The sequence below is a fragment of the Scatophagus argus genome, chromosome 11 (genome assembly GCF_020382885.2).
Source record: "Scatophagus argus isolate fScaArg1 chromosome 11, fScaArg1.pri, whole genome shotgun sequence".
NCBI lineage: Eukaryota > Metazoa > Chordata > Actinopteri > Scatophagidae > Scatophagus > Scatophagus argus.
This window is the reverse complement of record NC_058503.1, coordinates 13,733,392-13,751,304: the sequence shown is the minus strand read 5'-3', so window position 1 is coordinate 13,751,304 and position 17,913 is coordinate 13,733,392. Positions and strand designations below refer to the sequence as shown.

The 17,913-nt window shown below is 40.1% G+C and overlaps 1 protein-coding gene across 3 annotated transcripts; it reads right to left on the bottom strand.

Moving 5' to 3' along the window:
• Nucleotides 1-350: 350 nt before the first annotated feature.
• On the bottom strand, nt 351-12,949 carry prpf40a (PRP40 pre-mRNA processing factor 40 homolog A). Of its 3 annotated transcripts, none has more exons than XM_046403203.1 (27): nt 12,794-12,930; nt 11,051-11,131; nt 10,744-10,887; nt 9,258-9,341; nt 8,593-8,611; nt 8,470-8,489; nt 8,302-8,343; nt 8,020-8,130; nt 7,372-7,492; nt 7,086-7,110; nt 6,712-6,927; nt 6,438-6,543; nt 5,411-5,475; nt 5,148-5,312; nt 4,030-4,138; nt 3,735-3,885; nt 3,430-3,563; nt 3,163-3,277; nt 2,744-2,835; nt 2,445-2,561; nt 2,182-2,319; nt 1,953-2,048; nt 1,774-1,860; nt 1,578-1,668; nt 1,416-1,477; nt 1,137-1,292; nt 351-966 (listed from the first exon to the last, which is right to left on the bottom strand). In XM_046403203.1, exons 1-27 carry the CDS (start codon nt 12,794-12,796, stop codon nt 877-879), a joined length of 2,640 nt encoding a protein of 879 aa, XP_046259159.1. In that variant the 5' UTR covers nt 12,797-12,930; the 3' UTR covers nt 351-876. The 3 variants fall into 3 exon arrangements, with proteins under 3 accessions (XP_046259159.1, XP_046259160.1, XP_046259161.1); XM_046403204.1 differs by having other exon boundaries at nt 8,020-8,127; XM_046403205.1 differs by lacking the exon at nt 11,051-11,131 and having other exon boundaries at nt 12,794-12,949.
• Between the last annotated feature and the right edge of the window lie 4,964 nt (nt 12,950-17,913).

Sequence of the window (17,913 nt, the reverse complement as noted above, 5' to 3'; positions counted from 1 at the left end):
TCTGCAATAGCTTCAACAGAAACTGAACGTTTTAATTTTCCTAAAGGGAAGAGTTATTGTAGGACTGCATTAGGTTTTAGTGGGGTAAAAGTTTAACATGTTAACTGGACTGAATTAAATACTGGTCATCTACTAAAACAGTGAATCCTTCCCCTGATTAGTTATCTTAGTGGCTCATTCATCTATCAGTCATTTCTGTCTGTCTGGTGGAAGAGCTTATGGATCTTTTGGAGAGTTTGCTAGAAGGTATGTCCATGTCTTAAATGTAAGAAATGATACAACACATGTAAATAAGAGAATATTTGTCCTTGACCTTGTTGATCTCCTAAAGTATCCAATTACAGACATAATGCACTGAAACAGTATTTTATTACATTTCACTATAGCATATTAATTTTAACAAATGCGCCAATTAAAATTCCTTGACAACAGCTGCAGTTCAGGTGGATCAAATCAAAATATTCTTTTCAGTCATTTCCAGATGTGTCCAGAGATGATGAAAGAGATGTTGTTTGAAATCAATTTCAGCCGTTGTGACATTAAAGATATAGTTTCAGCTGAATAGAAAAAAACTGATTGGTGATGAAAACATGTACAGCTACAGTCAACTAAAAAACATACTTAAATCTAACAAAAGCAACAAAAAGAGAGCTGGACATTTAACGATTGATCGGCTGATCAGTTTCCTGATATCAAATTAGTAACCAAGTATGTGTGAAAGCTCAGTGTAGCACATTCCTGTAAATGCCAGAGAAAGATGTTCTCTCACACAATCTGCCCAGGATGGTAAGACCAGTACAGTCAGATGAGCTCCGAGGGGAATGCAAGTTTGCAGAAGTGTACAAATACAATAAAAGGGAAACAGAAGTGCGATAATCAAGGTGCATCCAGCTGTTCCAGTAAAGTTCTCCTCCTTTTCTCCAGCTCCCCTTCACTCAACTCGCTGCCTGACGTATCCCAGCCTCCCTGAACACAACACAGAAAAATACAAAGACTGTAGCCGAGAGCCAAAACCAGTTCTCATCCACCTTTGTCACGAAGATGAAGCACCTCCCAGGCCTTCAGCTTAACTACCAGACAGCATGAACCTCCTGACACATTTCTTCAGTTTTCTATCGCAACAGTAATAAACTTACCTCCTCTTTCGCTGCTTTTCTTTTTGGAGACTTCTGTTTAGAGTCCGAGCGAGATTTCCCTCGAGACTTGTCGTTCTCTTTGTCCTTCTCTCCGTCTTTTTCACGCTTTCCATCTCGCTCTCTTCCTTTCTTGTCGTTGTCAGAGTCTGGGGATGCCTGTTTGTCATTCATAATCACCATCAGTACACACAAACACAACATGCATGTTCATATTTTATATATACATACATACATGCATACATACAGCAAATGGATTTTAGCGTCTTTCTGTACACTTACAGACTTGTGACGTCTCTTCTTGCCCTTCTTCTTGTGCTTCTTGGATTTTTTATAGCTTCTCTCTGGTTTCAGACAGAAAATGTCAGTAAATGTCAATACTGCTGCACTTCTTCCACTCAGCGATAAATTGATCCTCTAAGCTTTGAAAGCTTTGCCACCTACCAGATTCTCCACTAGACGAGCGTTCAGACGGAGACTTGGACTGTGACCTCTTTTTCTTCTTGTGGTATTCCTCGTCCTCAGACTCTGAGCCCTGTCGACGCATTTGGTAATTTGGAGATTAACCAGGTGTGATATGGAGCACTGAGATGAAGGCAAGTGAGGTATTCATGTAGAGTATTGATTGCGGGTTACAAACCGATCGAGAGCGAGATCGTTTCCTGTGGTGCTTCTTGGACTTCTTTGAGTGCTTCTTTGCCTTGGAGTGGTGATGTTGGCATTCATGCTGTTAAAAAAATAAAAGGTACATGCTGTGTTAAACATCTTTTTCTGTAAGAGTTACACATTCAGTCCATTCCACTGTCACAAAAGACTTACCTCCAAGACGTGCATGAAGTCTTTGAAAATCCTTTTCCTCTCTGCCTCCAGAGTCACATCTTCAAAGGCAGATTCTTTTAAGAATCTCTCTCTGACCTGAAATTGTAAAATGTTGGTCCATAACAAACAGTAAATACGATGACACGGGCAGGAACAAGCTGTTTATTAAGACTAAATGGCTGGGAGAGGAACATAAATGGAAAGTAGCTGGTTTTGTGAAACCACATACCGTCTCCCACGAAGTCTCTGGCTCCAGTGGTGGTGTGGCCTGCTTCAGCATGTTTTTAAAGGCTGCTTCTTTCCTTTTCATCTTCCTGGCCTCCTCCTTCTCCCGCTCTCTCTCTCTGGCTTCTGCCTTCTCCAGTAACTACACAGGAAGAGGTTGCAAAATGGATTAAACAGCAGACAAAAACAAACAGAAGGCAAAGTTTTTGAGCACGAGATCCAAAGTGAATCTTGCTTAAGAGTCAGTCATAGGGCAGGAGGGCTTACACTGTTGAAGGCCAGTTTTATGTTTCCTGCATCCAGTGTAGTGGCTCTCTTGTCTGAGCTGATGACTGACCCAAAGTCCTCAAAGCTAGTGTTGATTTCTACCAGAAAGCCTTTATCCTGGCAGCACCAGCAACAACAGACAAGAAGGGAAGCAGAAGATGAACGAGTTGTATAACATGAAACAAAAAAACATTAAAATAAACCATGAAGGAAAGGCTGGTATGAGCAGATGTAAAATGAAGTCGGTTCAATTGACGCTATGCCAGGTAAGAGCTTCACTGGAGATACAACAATGTTACCTTAAGAATATCTTTGATGATCCTCTTTTCATCATGGTAACGGGCCTTCAGGTCTTCCACGTAGAATTTGAACAGATCCAGGGGAGTGGAGCCTGTGGAATAAACACGGTAAGTCAAAATAAAACGTAGAGTATGTTTTCAGAAGCTGAAAAAACTAGAAACCAACAGGGTCCAACACAAAAACGACTTCACAACTATACAACACTGTTTTTGGATATGTTTATGTTATGCATAATGTAAAAAAAAATACAATATGTAAACCCCATAAGAAACAGTACTATGCTGTACATCCTGAAACGTGTCTCCTTTCTGTGTTCATATCATTAGCAGCTGTCTGCATGTGACGTCCACATGCTGCAACGCATTCAGGACTCATTGCGGACGTGTGAAGCCACGTGTGATGCGGCCTGCTGTCCTACCCGGCTGGCCCAGCATGTTGGCAAAGCGGATGTCTGAGCTCAGGGTCGGGTACATCTCCATCCAGGCAGACATGGAGTGAAGCTGACCGTGGTCATGGAGCTCATCCAGAAATTTCTGAGAATAGAAGAATTAGTCCTTTTGGTGACTGAGTGAGGAACGTAACAAGAGAAGTAAATCTAGTAAATCAAGCCCGAATTTCTTTCCCCAACAGGGTGGTTTCCACTTGTTGAGTGTTTTGAGATTTTTCCCCTTCGATTCCCTCTCACCTGGAAGGCCTCTCTGTTCTTGCGTTGTCGTCTTCTCTCCCTGAGAAGAGTCTTCTGTTTCTCTTCCTCCTCCTCCTTCTCCAGTGCCCGGATGTGCTCCTCAAAACAAATGAGGGCATCCTCTTTGTCCATGTCTGTGAACAAATCACATTATTAAGAGGGAGAACCCAAACAGTTCACACACAGAACCTTATTCACATAGAACCAGGTGAACCTGTGGTTTGAGTGAGGTTGAAACTCCTCACTTCTGCCACTGGCTTCAAACTAAAGTAAGTTAACAAAGACATGAATATATGTTCTCATACTCTGCAATTCCTCATCCTCTGCAAAGGTCGGGTTGTCTAGCAGGTACTGCTGGGCCTCAGACCAGGTGGTGCGGTACGTGACGTTGGCCATGTTGTCCAAAATGTTCTTCAGAGCCTCCCAGTTCCTCTTCCTCAGCTGCTTGGCTTGCTCCTGAAAACAGTTTGTAGAGGAAGAAAGCAGGATGTTAACTGTGCTCGTGGTCACAAAGCCCATGATAAACATGCAGAATGAAAAACTCTTCGAAGACTAAAACTCTGTGCGAGTTCTGGCTGAACTGCAGAACGAAAACATTACCTTCTCTTTCTTAGCGAGGTAGAACAAAACATCTTCATAGATCTCCAGCCTGTCCCTCTCCGGCACACAGCTCCACACCTCAAGCTCACTAAACATCTGTTCTGCTTTCCTGCATTGGAAATGAACACACTCACTTAAAATATGTTCACACAACAACCCACATGAGGGCAGCATTTCACAGGCCAAATTTACCTTTAACACATTGGTTTTGAAAGCGTAGGGTAAGCCATCAGACACACTGCTGTGTACAGCTAATACAAAACTCCTAATATGTTGATGCAAACAGCAGAGTTCATTTAATGAAATCCAAACCTGATACTCAGAAGAGTAAGGAAGCGGTAGTTGACTGTAGTGAAAAAAGGTATTAAACACACATACACACACACACACATAACTGGACAGTCCTGCTATCCAGTCCAACTGCATGTTGTCTATCATCCCAGATTTTAGCCGCAGTCACCACCACATCCCCAGTGCCAGCTAAACTGTGAGACTGGCTCTTTGTCAAGGTCACCAGTCAATCTGTCTGTCACAGTGACTTTCACTCACATGCCAAAGTGTGCATGTGAACTGGATGTCACATCCAAGACCGAGAATCAAAAGTTCAATTTTGTCTGTATAATTTCTGATGCACAACTCTGTGTTGCCTAACTGTGCGTTTGAACAAAAAAAAAAGCCTGAACTGAGTGATGATGAAAAGATGCTATTTATACTTGGAGTTTCTAGCATTTTTTGCTCCATCCATGTGTGTGAAATTCATAGAAAATTATGACAAATTTGATAAAGCAGAACACTGAGGTTGTGAATTAGGTCCAAATCCAAAATGTCACATGCGCCTTAGCCTCACATCATGACACCGACAAATTCAATTGTGACCCAGCACACATCACGTTATGGCAAACCCAATTCAGCAACAACAATGTGACAAGAGCTAAAAGGCCAAACCAGTTCAAGTGGAAGCTAACAGCGCTCTAAACTGCATGATGGCGTGCATAAGCCATAGATGACCTTTCACTGATCCCATCTGCATAATCATATTGACAATTCAGGGAACCATAAGTCAATACAGGAAAAAAAAAAACAACAACATTTTATTGTGTGACTTCTGCAGCTCTTACTTATATCTGGTGGTAGATGTCATCTTCTCATGATTCTCCAAGAACCTCTGAAAGGTCTCTTTGGACTCCTTGTATTTGATTCTGGCCTCCTCTTTTTCTTCCTTTTCTGTTTGGACTTTGTAGGCATTGAACGCCTGTTTCTTCTCGCTCAGTTTGGGAAGAGCACTTTGTTGAAAAAGAAAAGTGAGAATTTGAAGTCAGCAGGGCATAGTCCTCACCTGCTATGGTAAACAGGTTAAATTGATCCCAGGTGAATAGCGTACCTGTAGCGAGGATCATTGATTATCATTTTCATAGCCTGTTCCCAAGAAGAGTTTGAGGACACACCCTGAAATACAGAGAACAAAACTCAAAGTCACGACGGCTTATACTCTGACGATAACAAGGTAAACTTACATGATAACATTTTAACATATACATATATATGTATATATACATATAAAAAAAACACACAAGGAAATTGTTCACTGCCCTTTACTGCATGTGCGACAGACAGAGGAACAGTGAGCTGTGTTGCTTTGTAGGCACACATTTTCTTAATTACTAATAGATGCCGGGTTAAGAGGTGTGGAGTGGCAATAATTCAAAGAAGTGCCACTGAGGACTTCTGTGAGTGCCCTTTCTGCCACTTGCCTCTCCCAGGGAGTGACTCCTTCATCCATTATGAACTGATTCCACTGTGCGCCCCTGTCTCGTCAGTTGTCACAGTTATTCTAACTCACTGAGGCGTGCCACTTTCACTCACTGTCTTAATCCCAGCCAGCCTTGTGCCTTTGATCCAATAAAGCTAATCATAAAGACAGAGTCATTAAGATCTTGCAGGAAATGGCAGGCAATCTCAGAGGAGAGCTTTGTGCACAAAATTAAAATGGGCCTAAATATAGCAGCATTCAAGGTGGGTGGCGCTAGGCTGCCTTTGTGACCAAACACACAGCACATCCACAGCAACAGGAGGTGAAGCTTAACAATCGCGTTAAGACCTCCCAAGGGCTCAAGAAGGAGGGACACGGATTAGATCCAGATCAAAATGCAAAGGATGTGTTGGTATACACATCAGGCATTAGGAGAGACTGCCTGGTATACACCAGATGAATAGATGAATGGATACTAAGTTATGTCCAGGCAAGCACGCTAATACAAGCAGAGTGGTTTTTCTTTCTATTTGACCTGCTAAATGTTAAGTAAAGTGAAGGCACGACAGGCCAGCACAGATAAAACTCTCTCCACTCTCCTACAGCATGTGGCCTCTCAATCATCTACGTGTTAACCCCTTTTGACAGCCTGACTCACCTTCTCCTTCAGCAGCTCTTTGAAGGCCTGTTTGGCCTCCTCTTTCGTGTTCCATTTGTAAGTTTTCTTCTGAAGTTCAGGTCGTTCTTCCTTTGTGACTTCAACACTGAGGGTAAGGATGTTACTGGATTAACTTATGCATGTTTGTGTGAAGCATTTAAGACACTGAGCGTGTATTGCATAAATGAATGAATCACAAAAAAAACCGACCTCCTCATTCATGAATACACCAATTTGAAAGGGTGCCATCTCTGTATCAGACATAATTGTTTACCTGACTGTGGCCTCTGTGGCGGCTGTGCTCTCTGAGGAAGCCACAGGTGCATCCGCAGTCTTGACCTCAGCTGTGTGATGCACGGCCGCCTGAGACAGGTGTTCCTCTGGGACTGCTGTTGTAGTTTCAGCCTCCACTACAGTTGCCATAGCGGCTGTATTATCTGCTTGCACTACAGGAGCAGCTGCGGTGCCAGGAGCCACTACCTCTGCCGTTCTGAAATCAGACCGTGACAGGTCAAATCACAGCACATGATCGGAAAGAATATCAAGACGACGAAACTTAAGTGAATGGTCAAACGGTTAATAACCGCTGTATGTGCTGCTCATAATACAAGACACAGCAGTGAAGAGTGACCGCAGGTAAACTCTTACCCATTCTCTTCGGCTTTGATCATAGCTGGAATAGACAAAAGGAGATGGCTGTTAGGGTACTTGTTTTCATTTCAAAGCAAACTGCAGATAAGAGACAGCACAGAGATAAATGTGCTGTAAGAGCCCTGATGTGTTCCTGTATTTGTAGATCACTGATGCCCTTCTCAGCAGCCTGCCTTTCACCATGTTGTTAAAGGCTCATCCATGGTGCACAGCATGGCTCAATATGGACCCATTGCTGTTTTCCTCACAATATGTTTGGCATCATCAGACAGCAGCTCTTTACCTTCCAGATCCTCCAGCTCTTTGGGTTTGGTCCATCTGGACTCCTTTGTCTGCGAGTTGTAATAATAAGGCTTCCCTGTGTCTGACTTGTACTCCTTCCAAGGGCATTTAGACAGCATTTGCTAAAACGGAAAGAAAATAGGAAAGGAAAATGAATGTGATGTTAGGATTAATTAACTAAATGCCATGATTTCATACATATGCCATGAATTTAATTGTATTTAATATATGAGATTTTTCTTACATGCAAATAGGGCTTAATTACAAATATTTATACAAAAAACAGTAAACAGTGGCTGAATTTGTTATACTGACAATAAAAACTAGGGCAAAGTGCAAGTTATAATGAATTTTACATGTAAATGTATGTGAACACAACCTTGATATCCAAAAATGTTGGGATATTGTGTGAATAGTAAATAAAAACATATTTATGCAATCGTCTGAAAACGGTCATGTTTTTCACAAAGTGGTGAACATCGCCTCAGATTATCACAATATAATTTAAGTTTAATTTATGCTTAACACAAAGTCCCAATTTTTTTGGATATCGGGGTTGTATGCAATTAAGTATATAAATGGCTACGTGCAGCCACATTTAATGTAGATTTTTACGTTGTTATACAGTAAAAATGATGAAGGTTTGTACCTCGGCAGGAGATTTAAGGTCATCTGGTTTCTCCCATGTAGACTGCTTGGTCTCTGTATTGTAATAATAGGTCTTTCCATCCAGTGATTTGTGTTCTGTCCACAGGGACTTCTGAGACAAACAGAAACAAGAGATAAATCAACTGTTTCAGCGATGAAAAAAACCCCAAAAACCGTACAAGAAAAGTACGAGAAACTACTTTACTTCCATTCTATCTTAAAGTTTCGAGTTAATATTGTCATGTCTTCCACACTCATCTTTCCATTTTCAATGTGCACAAACCTTCTTCGGCTGTTCTTCCTGTGGAGATCCATTTGTGGTGCTCTGCAGGGAGAGAGGAACAAATGAAAGTTTGACAGAGTGTGGTTATAAGAAGATATGAGATGACGAGAACTCAAAATTGTACATTTTGCAAATACTGCAATTAAAGAAAAATTGTGTCACACTTACAGCAGTTCCAGGTGCAGCAGCTGTGAGGATAAAAACATAAACGAGTCAGATGCTGTGCTTCTAATAAATACAAAAAATGAAAGAACATGACTTGTTAGCAAAGTGACAAATTAGAGATCTTACCTGTGGAGTCGACTCCAGGCTGTAGAAAAGACAATTTTATTAGTGGATTATTTTTCACTCAGGAAAGACTCATAAATCTGTAAGTTTACGTCAGTGCATCTCCACCACTGAATGAGGAGTTCAGCTGGAAATACACACTCATCATTCACAATACGCAGTATGTGACAAAGCTTTCTTAATTAGCACATAACTCCAACCCTCAAAATGCAACAATCTTCTTGTGATGATTAAGTGGATCTCTAAAGCCGCCTGGATGTTGTCACAATCAATATATCAGATTGCTCATTTGCATAATTTGCTTACTACACAGTAAGAAACAAAAATTAACAAAACATCAAAACTGAGGGAGCACATGTGTTTCACTGTGTTTACTGCTCTATCATATTCAAAACAAAAAAGGTGATAATGAGAGACATATTGCACACAGGTGTCCATAGACACTGCATTTAAATTATGTATTTCAGTTGTTTCATTTCAACCTGTGTTTATGAATATACTGAGTTATTTTTTTATGCAATGACATCCATTCATATCCAACACTGATAACTTGGCTGGCTGTTGCCAATGTTTCATTTAGCAGTTCACAGATTGTGGTGTATTTTTGAGAAGTGTGAAGCAGAGCACTGATGCGGGAAAAAAAAAAAAAAAATAGTGAGGAGAGTTACCGGTCCCGTTGGTTGTACAGCCGCAGCTGGCATGCGAGGGGGCATCATCATCCCTGGCATCATAGGTGGCATCATGCCTGGCATCTAATAAAAGAAGCATCATGAAAAATTCATCTGGCATTTCCATGCCACCTAGTGCAGGCAGAAGTATTAAGACACAGTGTGAGACAAGGTGTTGGTGTGTGTGTGTGTGTGTGTGTGTGTGTGTGTGTGTGTGTGTGTGTGTGTGTTGAGGAGGGCTGTTTGCAACTGGGGGTGAAGGTGAGACTGAAACTGAATCTGCTGTGCTTATTTAATGGTGTGATGCCACAACTTGTGATCTGTGAAGCAGCAACACACTAAACTACATCGCTTCGCCACCTTTTCAGACTTGTGTTGCTGGCACCTTGATTAAACAGCCCTCAATATCACACCTATTTATATGCCTGACAGGACCACATATGCTTGCTAAACATGATCCATTTTTGCTTTAAAAGCTAAATAAATTAATCTAATTTTCGAAAAAGTGTGACTACTTCAGCAGTATCCAGTCAATCAACCGTAATGGAGTTACAAAATGGTGCACAAGCAATTTTCCTCAGTTAAGGCATCTCAGCAAAAGACAAAATGAAAGCTATTTAGTGTAATAGCAAACAACCATCTTCTCTTAATGGGTATTTTTCAGTGCTGAACACAATAGAAATGGTGCAGAAGTGCAAATAAAACAGGGAAGTTAAAAATAACTTTATCTAATACCAAGACATGAGTGAGTTGAAGGTAAACTTCAGTTTATTACAACCTGAGTTTCAACTTTGATTATATGCATCAGATCTGCAACAGCTATGATAATTTTGTACTCACTAAAGTAATTTCTAGCAACATCACTACAAACAGATTTAGATTATCAGACAGGTAGCAAACAAATCCAAACACAAATCTTGTCAGATGAGCTACCACTTTTTTTAACGAGGTAAATCCAAAAAAGGATGTACTAATAATCATTGCACAGGAAATTTCTTCTTCTCTTGCAAGGCAATGGGGATATGTAAATTGTTTGTGCTATAAGCTGTTTGTATTTCAGGTGACAGATAATTTAAAGAAAAAATTAACACATAAAGTTGTAGGGAACACAGTTTTCCTTTAACTATCAAACACTAACAGTAGAGTCACTTGGCCTCTTGTCAGTGGCACAGCAAACAAAGAAATCCCTTCCTTCAGTACAGTTTGAAAAACATTAAGCTAAAACAATGACAAAAAAAGCAGTACCAAGTCTATGTCTTTATTAAAGGAATAAGGTCAGTCATCTAGCTCTTTTACTTATCTATTCTGGGATGTGTAAAGTGGTAATTCCTGAAACTCCATGCATTCAATGCTCCATCATGCTATCAAACTCAGCATGACGGAATTCTGAAGTGAAATAAATGACAGAAACACAGGATGGAAATCTCTCAAATCTAACACGTCCACCAGCACAGAGACAAACCTATAAGCTTCCTACAAGGCTCACCTGTCCCATTGGCGGTGCCCCCATTGGTGGCATTATACCTGGGGGAATGATACCAGGAGGCATAGGTGTCATGCTGGGTGGTCGCTGTCCCATAGGGGGCATTCCCATGGGAGGGAAATGAGGCGGTATTCCAGGTGGCCCCATCTAGACAAAGGGACAGGAAAAAAAGAGCAGATACATTAGACTAGATTAAACATTAGTGGAGATCTTCAATATTTACCACTCTCATTTCAGCCCTGTATGACAACTGGAAACATGAGGTGCAAAGCTAATTGTCATAAACACGCTGTATCTGTCACTGACTTACAAATGGGGGAGGTATCCCTGAGGGCGGTACACCTGGATAAGGTGGCGCTTGGCTCGGGCCATTATTAGCCTCCGATGAAGACTGTCATGAATAAGAAACACCACAGAGAGTTAGAGAACTCACAACAGCCAGTGGTGTAATGCATAGTTAGCAGCATGCTCAATAAAGCCAAAATTGCAATTTAAAATGTTTGTCAAATTTGAATTTGTTCTTATAATACTACGGTTAATAGTGTCACTAGGGAAAAAGTGTTTGAAGTATCTGTTACCATGCCACCAAACTACAGGTTATACTGTGGGACCCAGAAAACGTCCTTCTCACTCCACCATAAAAACATTTTATTTTATTACTTATTTATTCATACATTTATATTTTCTTATTTTGGGAGTAGTGTAAATGGACCACTACACCCAGCTACGGCTGTGCTACTAGTTAAATTTATTTTCAATCATGATTTTGGCTTCCTACACTTAGGAAAACGACAAAATCAAGATCATTTTTTGTCTCAGGTTATTAATTCAGTGAATCCTTTTCCTTTGCAGGGGTGTGCTTTCTCCAGCCAACTTAAAGCCCGAACTCACTCTCAGCCAGGCCGTGGCATGTTGAGTTCAGCCAAAGCGATGGAAAGAGAACCTTTGGTCAACAGAAAGGCAAAACCAGTTCCGCTGTCAGACAGGAGGATTTCACACGAAGCACGGTGGTGCACAGCAAGCACACATGCCCTCATACACAGTAAACTTACACTTTACAGACAAAAGTATTGGGACACCTGACCATTACACCGTCAGCAACGTCAATGACATTGCATTCTACACACATAAACATTCATATGGAGTTGGTCCCCCTCCTTTGCAGGTGTAACAGCTTCCACACGGTTTTGGAGTGTTTCTGCGGGAATTTGTGCCCATTCATGTAGTCGGGTATCAGTGAGGTGGGGGAGAAACACTCCTAAAAGTCTTTATGTGTATCCGTCCGGCTGACGACAAACTATGTTTCACTTGAAAACAAGTCCTGCAGAAATATGTTTATGGGATTTTAACTTAAGCGATTTTATATGTCAGCAATAGGTCAAGGGTTGACAGTACCAAAAAAATTAAAGAACTGCTAACGTAATGGTAATTATATTAGCAGCGTCTGACATGCTCTTTAATAACAGGTTAATTTCCTTTGTCTGTCCATTAACTTTCAATTCTCATCTAACAACATACATTAATGTTACCAAATAATCGTTTGCATCAAAGTAATGCTGAAAGGGTAAGCTACTGCTACCGAGTAAAATGCATTTCACGATGAATGACTACACTGTCTAAACCCTGATAAAGAAGAATGGTTTGCATATAGCTAACCTGAGAGTTAAGCTAGTTAGCTCACCGTAAAACTGGCTAAATACGCCTCTTACCAGTCGAAAGTAGCAGTTTGTGAAAATATTTACGTGCATTTACCTACGTTACATGTAACAAACGCTAACCGCCTTTCTTAATCTTCACTATTATTTTGTACCAAGCATCAGATCCAGGACATAGGCTGAACCATGTCGATGTGTGTGCCGCTATTTTAACGTTAGCTCAGCGCTAACACGACATGCTAACGTGTGATGTTCCACCACATTCAACATTATTTTAACATAACTGAGACGAATAGTTGATTATTAGCCAAATGCCACATAAGTACAAAAACATACTTGGTAGTTTTTGTTCTTTACGTTACTGTGAACAGCCTATTCTTTTGAATAGTTACACTCACCATGTTGACGAGAGGGTATGGACCTCCGAGAAACTTGAACACCTCTCAACAACGAGCAAAGCGATTGGTTCGACTCTCTCCCAATGCTGACAGGTCAAAGGTGAAGATTGTGTAGCGTCATTCTGCGTCGGCAATGTGCAGAAATGCGCAACAACAATCGAAATGGTACTATTGTAATCCTATAAATATACGAGTTCCTGAAACTTAAACATATGCAACTTTTAAGCAATAATAAGACACGAGAAAAGTCCATCTGCCATGGAAGCCCTGCAAAAACAATAATTACAAAGTAATTATCAATAATGTAAGAACTATTCGGAAATACCATTGTCTAAAAATAGCTTACACAATCCAAATGACAAAATCCTGAATTCAACGGTTGCTCTAGTAAAAGTACAGCCTGTTATTAGCAAAATGTACTGTGGGTATCAAAAGTGCTCATTATGCAGAATGGATCCTTTCGCAGTGTTATATTTCTACAACACATCTCTGGGTGTTCAGGGGTTTCTGAGTGTAGATCTATTACTTATATTATTTCTATATTTATACCATAGCATAAATAACTGGAAAATGATGTTTACATTAATTGTACTTCTTAAATGTCGTTGTGACCTTAATGAAATTCTGTGATATTTGTTTATAATTTATAATTATTTGCAATCTTCAACCTGCCCTCTCCTGCTCATGATAAAGAATTATTTGCCAAAGAGGCTATTCTTTACCCTGTCGCCATTTTAGATGTTATAACAGGTACCCATTTCAGAAGCTGGAGTTGCTGCTCTTCTCACATGACAAAATTACCTTGGTGTATTGGGGATCATTTGGAGAACTGGCTGTGATTTTCCAATTATTGGCTTCTGTGACACAGTTCTTCTGGCTGTCTGCAGCGGGAATGGTTCCAGACAACGGTGGCAAATTAGAAAGTGGTCCGTCTAGCCCCCCCCCACCCCTTACCTCTTTGAGTGCCATTAACATGGCTATGGTCTTCATTCTTCCGCTGTTGCTCTGACTCCTGCATTCGTATATTTTTCACACAAAACAAGGTTAAGCAGTTGCTCACCCATTATGAGGGTTATTCAGACAGAAAATTAGTTTGATGGCCTCATGAGCGCATTGATTTTCATTTATTGTTGTCCTTGTTTTGTACAGATGCCATGTGCGTTGTGTCTTAAACATTCAGAATCATCAATGTTATGTTTTCAAGATCTTTCCAAAAAAAAAAAAAAAAAGTTAACTTTTTAATTACAGATGTGCACAATGTGCAGCTTATGTGTATCTATATGCTGCTCAGAGCTGTTGTTTACTGTGGAGTTGTCCCTGGGATTTAAGGGGCTGCTGGAGTGTGAAGCATGCAACAGAGTTGGGAAACAGATGAGCCCACACTTGAGGTAGACTGCAATAAACTCTGATGTATTTACTGACAAGTGGAGGAGAATTACCTATCCATTCTCTTAACAAGCCAAAAAGACAACAAAGCGACAGTGAGAGGCAGTGATGGATTGAGCTTCAACGTAATGATGAGAGCCAGTCAACCAACGTGCATCACTTGTCCTCAGGAAAACAAACAAACATAAAACCAGCAATGGCACAACACTATTGCATAGCTGCAAATATATTTAGTTGGATAGAATGATTAAGTAAAAAAAAAAAAAGATTGTTTAAAGACATTGTTATACCTAAACCTACTAGATTAAAAAGCTGAAATGGCATCAGTAGTTAGAGAGACTTTTCCTTGACCCGGTGCTCTCGAGTATTAAGTGGTAAGCTGTTTTAGCCGTTAATCTTTATTTCCAGTGTGACAAATTCAGCGTGTTGTCATTAAAATGTCACTTTATTCCACAAATTGTGTTCTATGAAAAATGCTATTTAAACTAGTGAAGATGCAAATGCTTAGAACGGAAAAATCATATCTATCAGGACGCAAATTTAACATATTAAAAATATTATTAGTTGTGTGTGGATTTGTGAAATTCATGATATCAGTAATTAATGAAAGACGGTCAAATTTAATAATATAAGTTAAATTAAAGTTTTGATCTCAACAATATACATTTTATATAAAGTGTGTAATCTTTCTGTCTAACTGGACATGGACAAGTTTTTTGCCTTAATGCATCATTATAAAGCAAATGTTGATTGCACAGTGTAAAAGCTATAGAATAATGACACCATCTGGTTTGAGCTTGGGTTCCTATAAATCTCGCTTTCACTATGCAACTTTATCTGCCACTGAGTGTGAAATCTCCCGAGAAAATGAATTCTGACAGTCGATCCAGTTAGTCGGGGAGCATCTAGCTGCTTTCATGTCTCCACTGTGGATTAAATTAATGAATAAACTCGTGCTTCGGTCTGGATGTGTTTGCAAGTGACACCAGCAGTAACATCACCTGGAAACACTCTGGGGGAGGAAAGTTTTCCTTTTCCACTACAACTGAGGACATGTTAACTTGTCAAAATTCTTCGTCCATCTAGAACTACTTAGGAACCATTTTGAATTACTTTCAGTCCAAAATTAATCTGTAATGTAAACTGGGATTTTAATTGCCTAAAATAGATGTTCAAATATCAAAATTATGACCATTAACTACTACTACATGAATGTAATACAGCTACATTTCTGAAAAAGTAAACATACATACTGGTAAATATGTGACATAAGAGTAAAGTAAAAAGCCTTTTCTGTAGCTGACAACATGGCGGGACCTCAGATGTCTTGCACAAAGCACTCTGCCTTAACTTTTTGGATTCAGATTTTTATGATCTTTTGTGTTATCTTTCATTTTCTCGTACCTGACGTCGGTGATGTTAATGTAGATCAGATGCTGGAACAATTTCTCAACTGATTCTGTACGCCGCTCATATGCAGAGTATATTTATACGCTTTGGTCCGCTATTTATACATCCTAACACCGTTTGCCAGTGCCTCATTGTTGTGTATGTGATTGATTTACAATATATGAGGTGGTCAGTGTTTGCCTCTGGCCATTTTACTCGGTGAGCTTTGAGTCCAGAATGCTGCTGACCTGCCTTTCAGGCACTCTTCTCTCATCTAACAATTGGCTTCCTGTCAGCCACAGTCACATTAACAATCAACAACACACAGAATTACATTTGCACCGTGCTTTTCAATTTCCCCTCAGAAAATGAAGGAGGCAGAACAGCTCTAAATTAGGTAATTTGATTCTGCTTAGATATTTTTTTTTTTAATAAAAACTAGAAAGCTTTCACAGAACAAAGGTTTAAGAAAAATTGCTGCGAATGAAAAGTCATGCAGTTTTCTTTTTATGTTTCACCAAACTTTCTTTCATGATTCTTTCATGATTGTTCGTGTTCACTCTGAGATCACTCTCTTTGATTTAAGCCACAATTAAATGGTTAACGTTGGAACAGTGTCACACGTACATGTAAATATGAGCATAGCACACTGTAGCATACAGTAATCTGCCCTCAGGAAACTGTTTGTCCTAACGATCAGGTAAGTATCATCTATTTTAAAAGCCAGGGCCGACTTCATCACTCTACCTCATCTACTTTTTTTTGTTGCTTCAAGGCAGTATGTTTTGCCTAAAAGCATATTTTCCCTCTGGGTTAGTATTGACCTCTGTGCCAAATGATCAACTAAAAATTGACCTCTGAGTCAGAAAAAAATCGAACGTTATCCAGTCACGACATGCTATATGCAGCCTGGTTTATGTGCAACTTTACATGGCTCTGCTTCTATCAAACCTCAGCTACACTGAGCTTTGCGGAGCAAATTTATTCCAGGAGTTGAGAAACTATTTTTGGTAGGATTCGTCACTGCAGTTGCAATTATCACGCAAGAACACACAAAGCTGTTGATTGCTGAGTACCAGCTATTCACAGTCCCTTGTTCTGAAAGAGTTGCTGATTTCATGGATATTCCATCACTTAGGTCAAAAGGTCTACTGTACTTCCCCTTAGCAATGCCCCACACCCGCACACACACACACACACCATATGTATATGAATGAAACATGCCTGTTAAATATCATAATAAATGTAAGTTTTACTCTTTTAATACATAAATAATACAAAAAAGATAGAAAATCTTTGAAAAGATTTGTCTTTCAAGCAACATGATGACTGTGGAAGATTCCCTGGTTCAGAAATTAATATCTCCTGTTTGATAAACCTGACGTTATGCTCAGTACAGGCGAGCTTCTGCTGAGAGTGTTTATCTGTGAGGAGCACTTTGAAAGCATCTAAGATACACTGAGATACATTGTCATCTGTCAGATAATGAATTGGTCAGGCTTCGCTTGACAGGTCGTCAGGCAGAAAGTTCTCTGTGTGTGCATGTGTGTGTGTGTGTGTATGTGTGTGTGTGAGAGAGAGTGAGTGAGTGTGTGTTTAGGAAAGATGAACATAAAGACAATGTGTCACAGAGTGTTAAATACACACGCACAATCTTGCACTCAGAGCTGAAACGATGAAATGAACCCTGTACGCTGCCTCATCTGTTATCCCAACACATTAATAAATATATAGCTTTCCTCACTTTTAAAAATATTGTACACTGCATGAAACTCTCAAGTGGGAAATTTGCTTATTCACTCATTAGATCAGCACAAAACCTTGAGGCTAGGGTAACAATTACTCTTTCCTGCACCTCTACAGCTCACTAACTGAGAGTCCAATATGTACAATTTAGTACAACCAACCACACGTTTTCCATCGTCCAAGAAAATGACGGCATTCACGATCAGTTAACTTGTGGACAATCTTCCCTCACATGTGTTCTGCTCAGAAACACACACACACACACACAAACTTTCTCTGGTGTTAACGTCCTTTCTGTAAATGCGCTTTGCGGGGCTGATGTCTTTCTTGGGTTTTGACCGTTTTGATAGGTTTGACAACAAGCTGTCTTCGCATGCTGCTCACCTGCTGGTTGTAAAGAACTGATGGTGACTTTATAACAACATCCTGCTGCTGAAGAAAGTCAACAGGGCAAACACAGGGTGAGAGAAACTGAAAAAGGTGGGGCGGGGCATGCAGGCGTGCGTGCAATCAGAAACCAGAGGTATGGCTGATAAGGAAAGATACATTAAAAATAACTGCCTTCAGACATAAGAAACTATGCTCTTGCTTCACTGAAG

Bases quoted from the DNA above. Each gene is read 5' to 3' on its own strand.
- prpf40a (XM_046403203.1), bottom strand. The intron at 9,342-10,743 runs GTGAGCCTTGTA...TTCTTTTATTAG, and splicing joins GGGCACCGCCAATGGGACAG to ATGCCAGGCATGATGCCACC. The intron at 5,313-5,410 runs GTACGCTATTCA...TTTTCAACAAAG, and splicing joins ATCAATGATCCTCGCTACAG to TGCTCTTCCCAAACTGAGCG.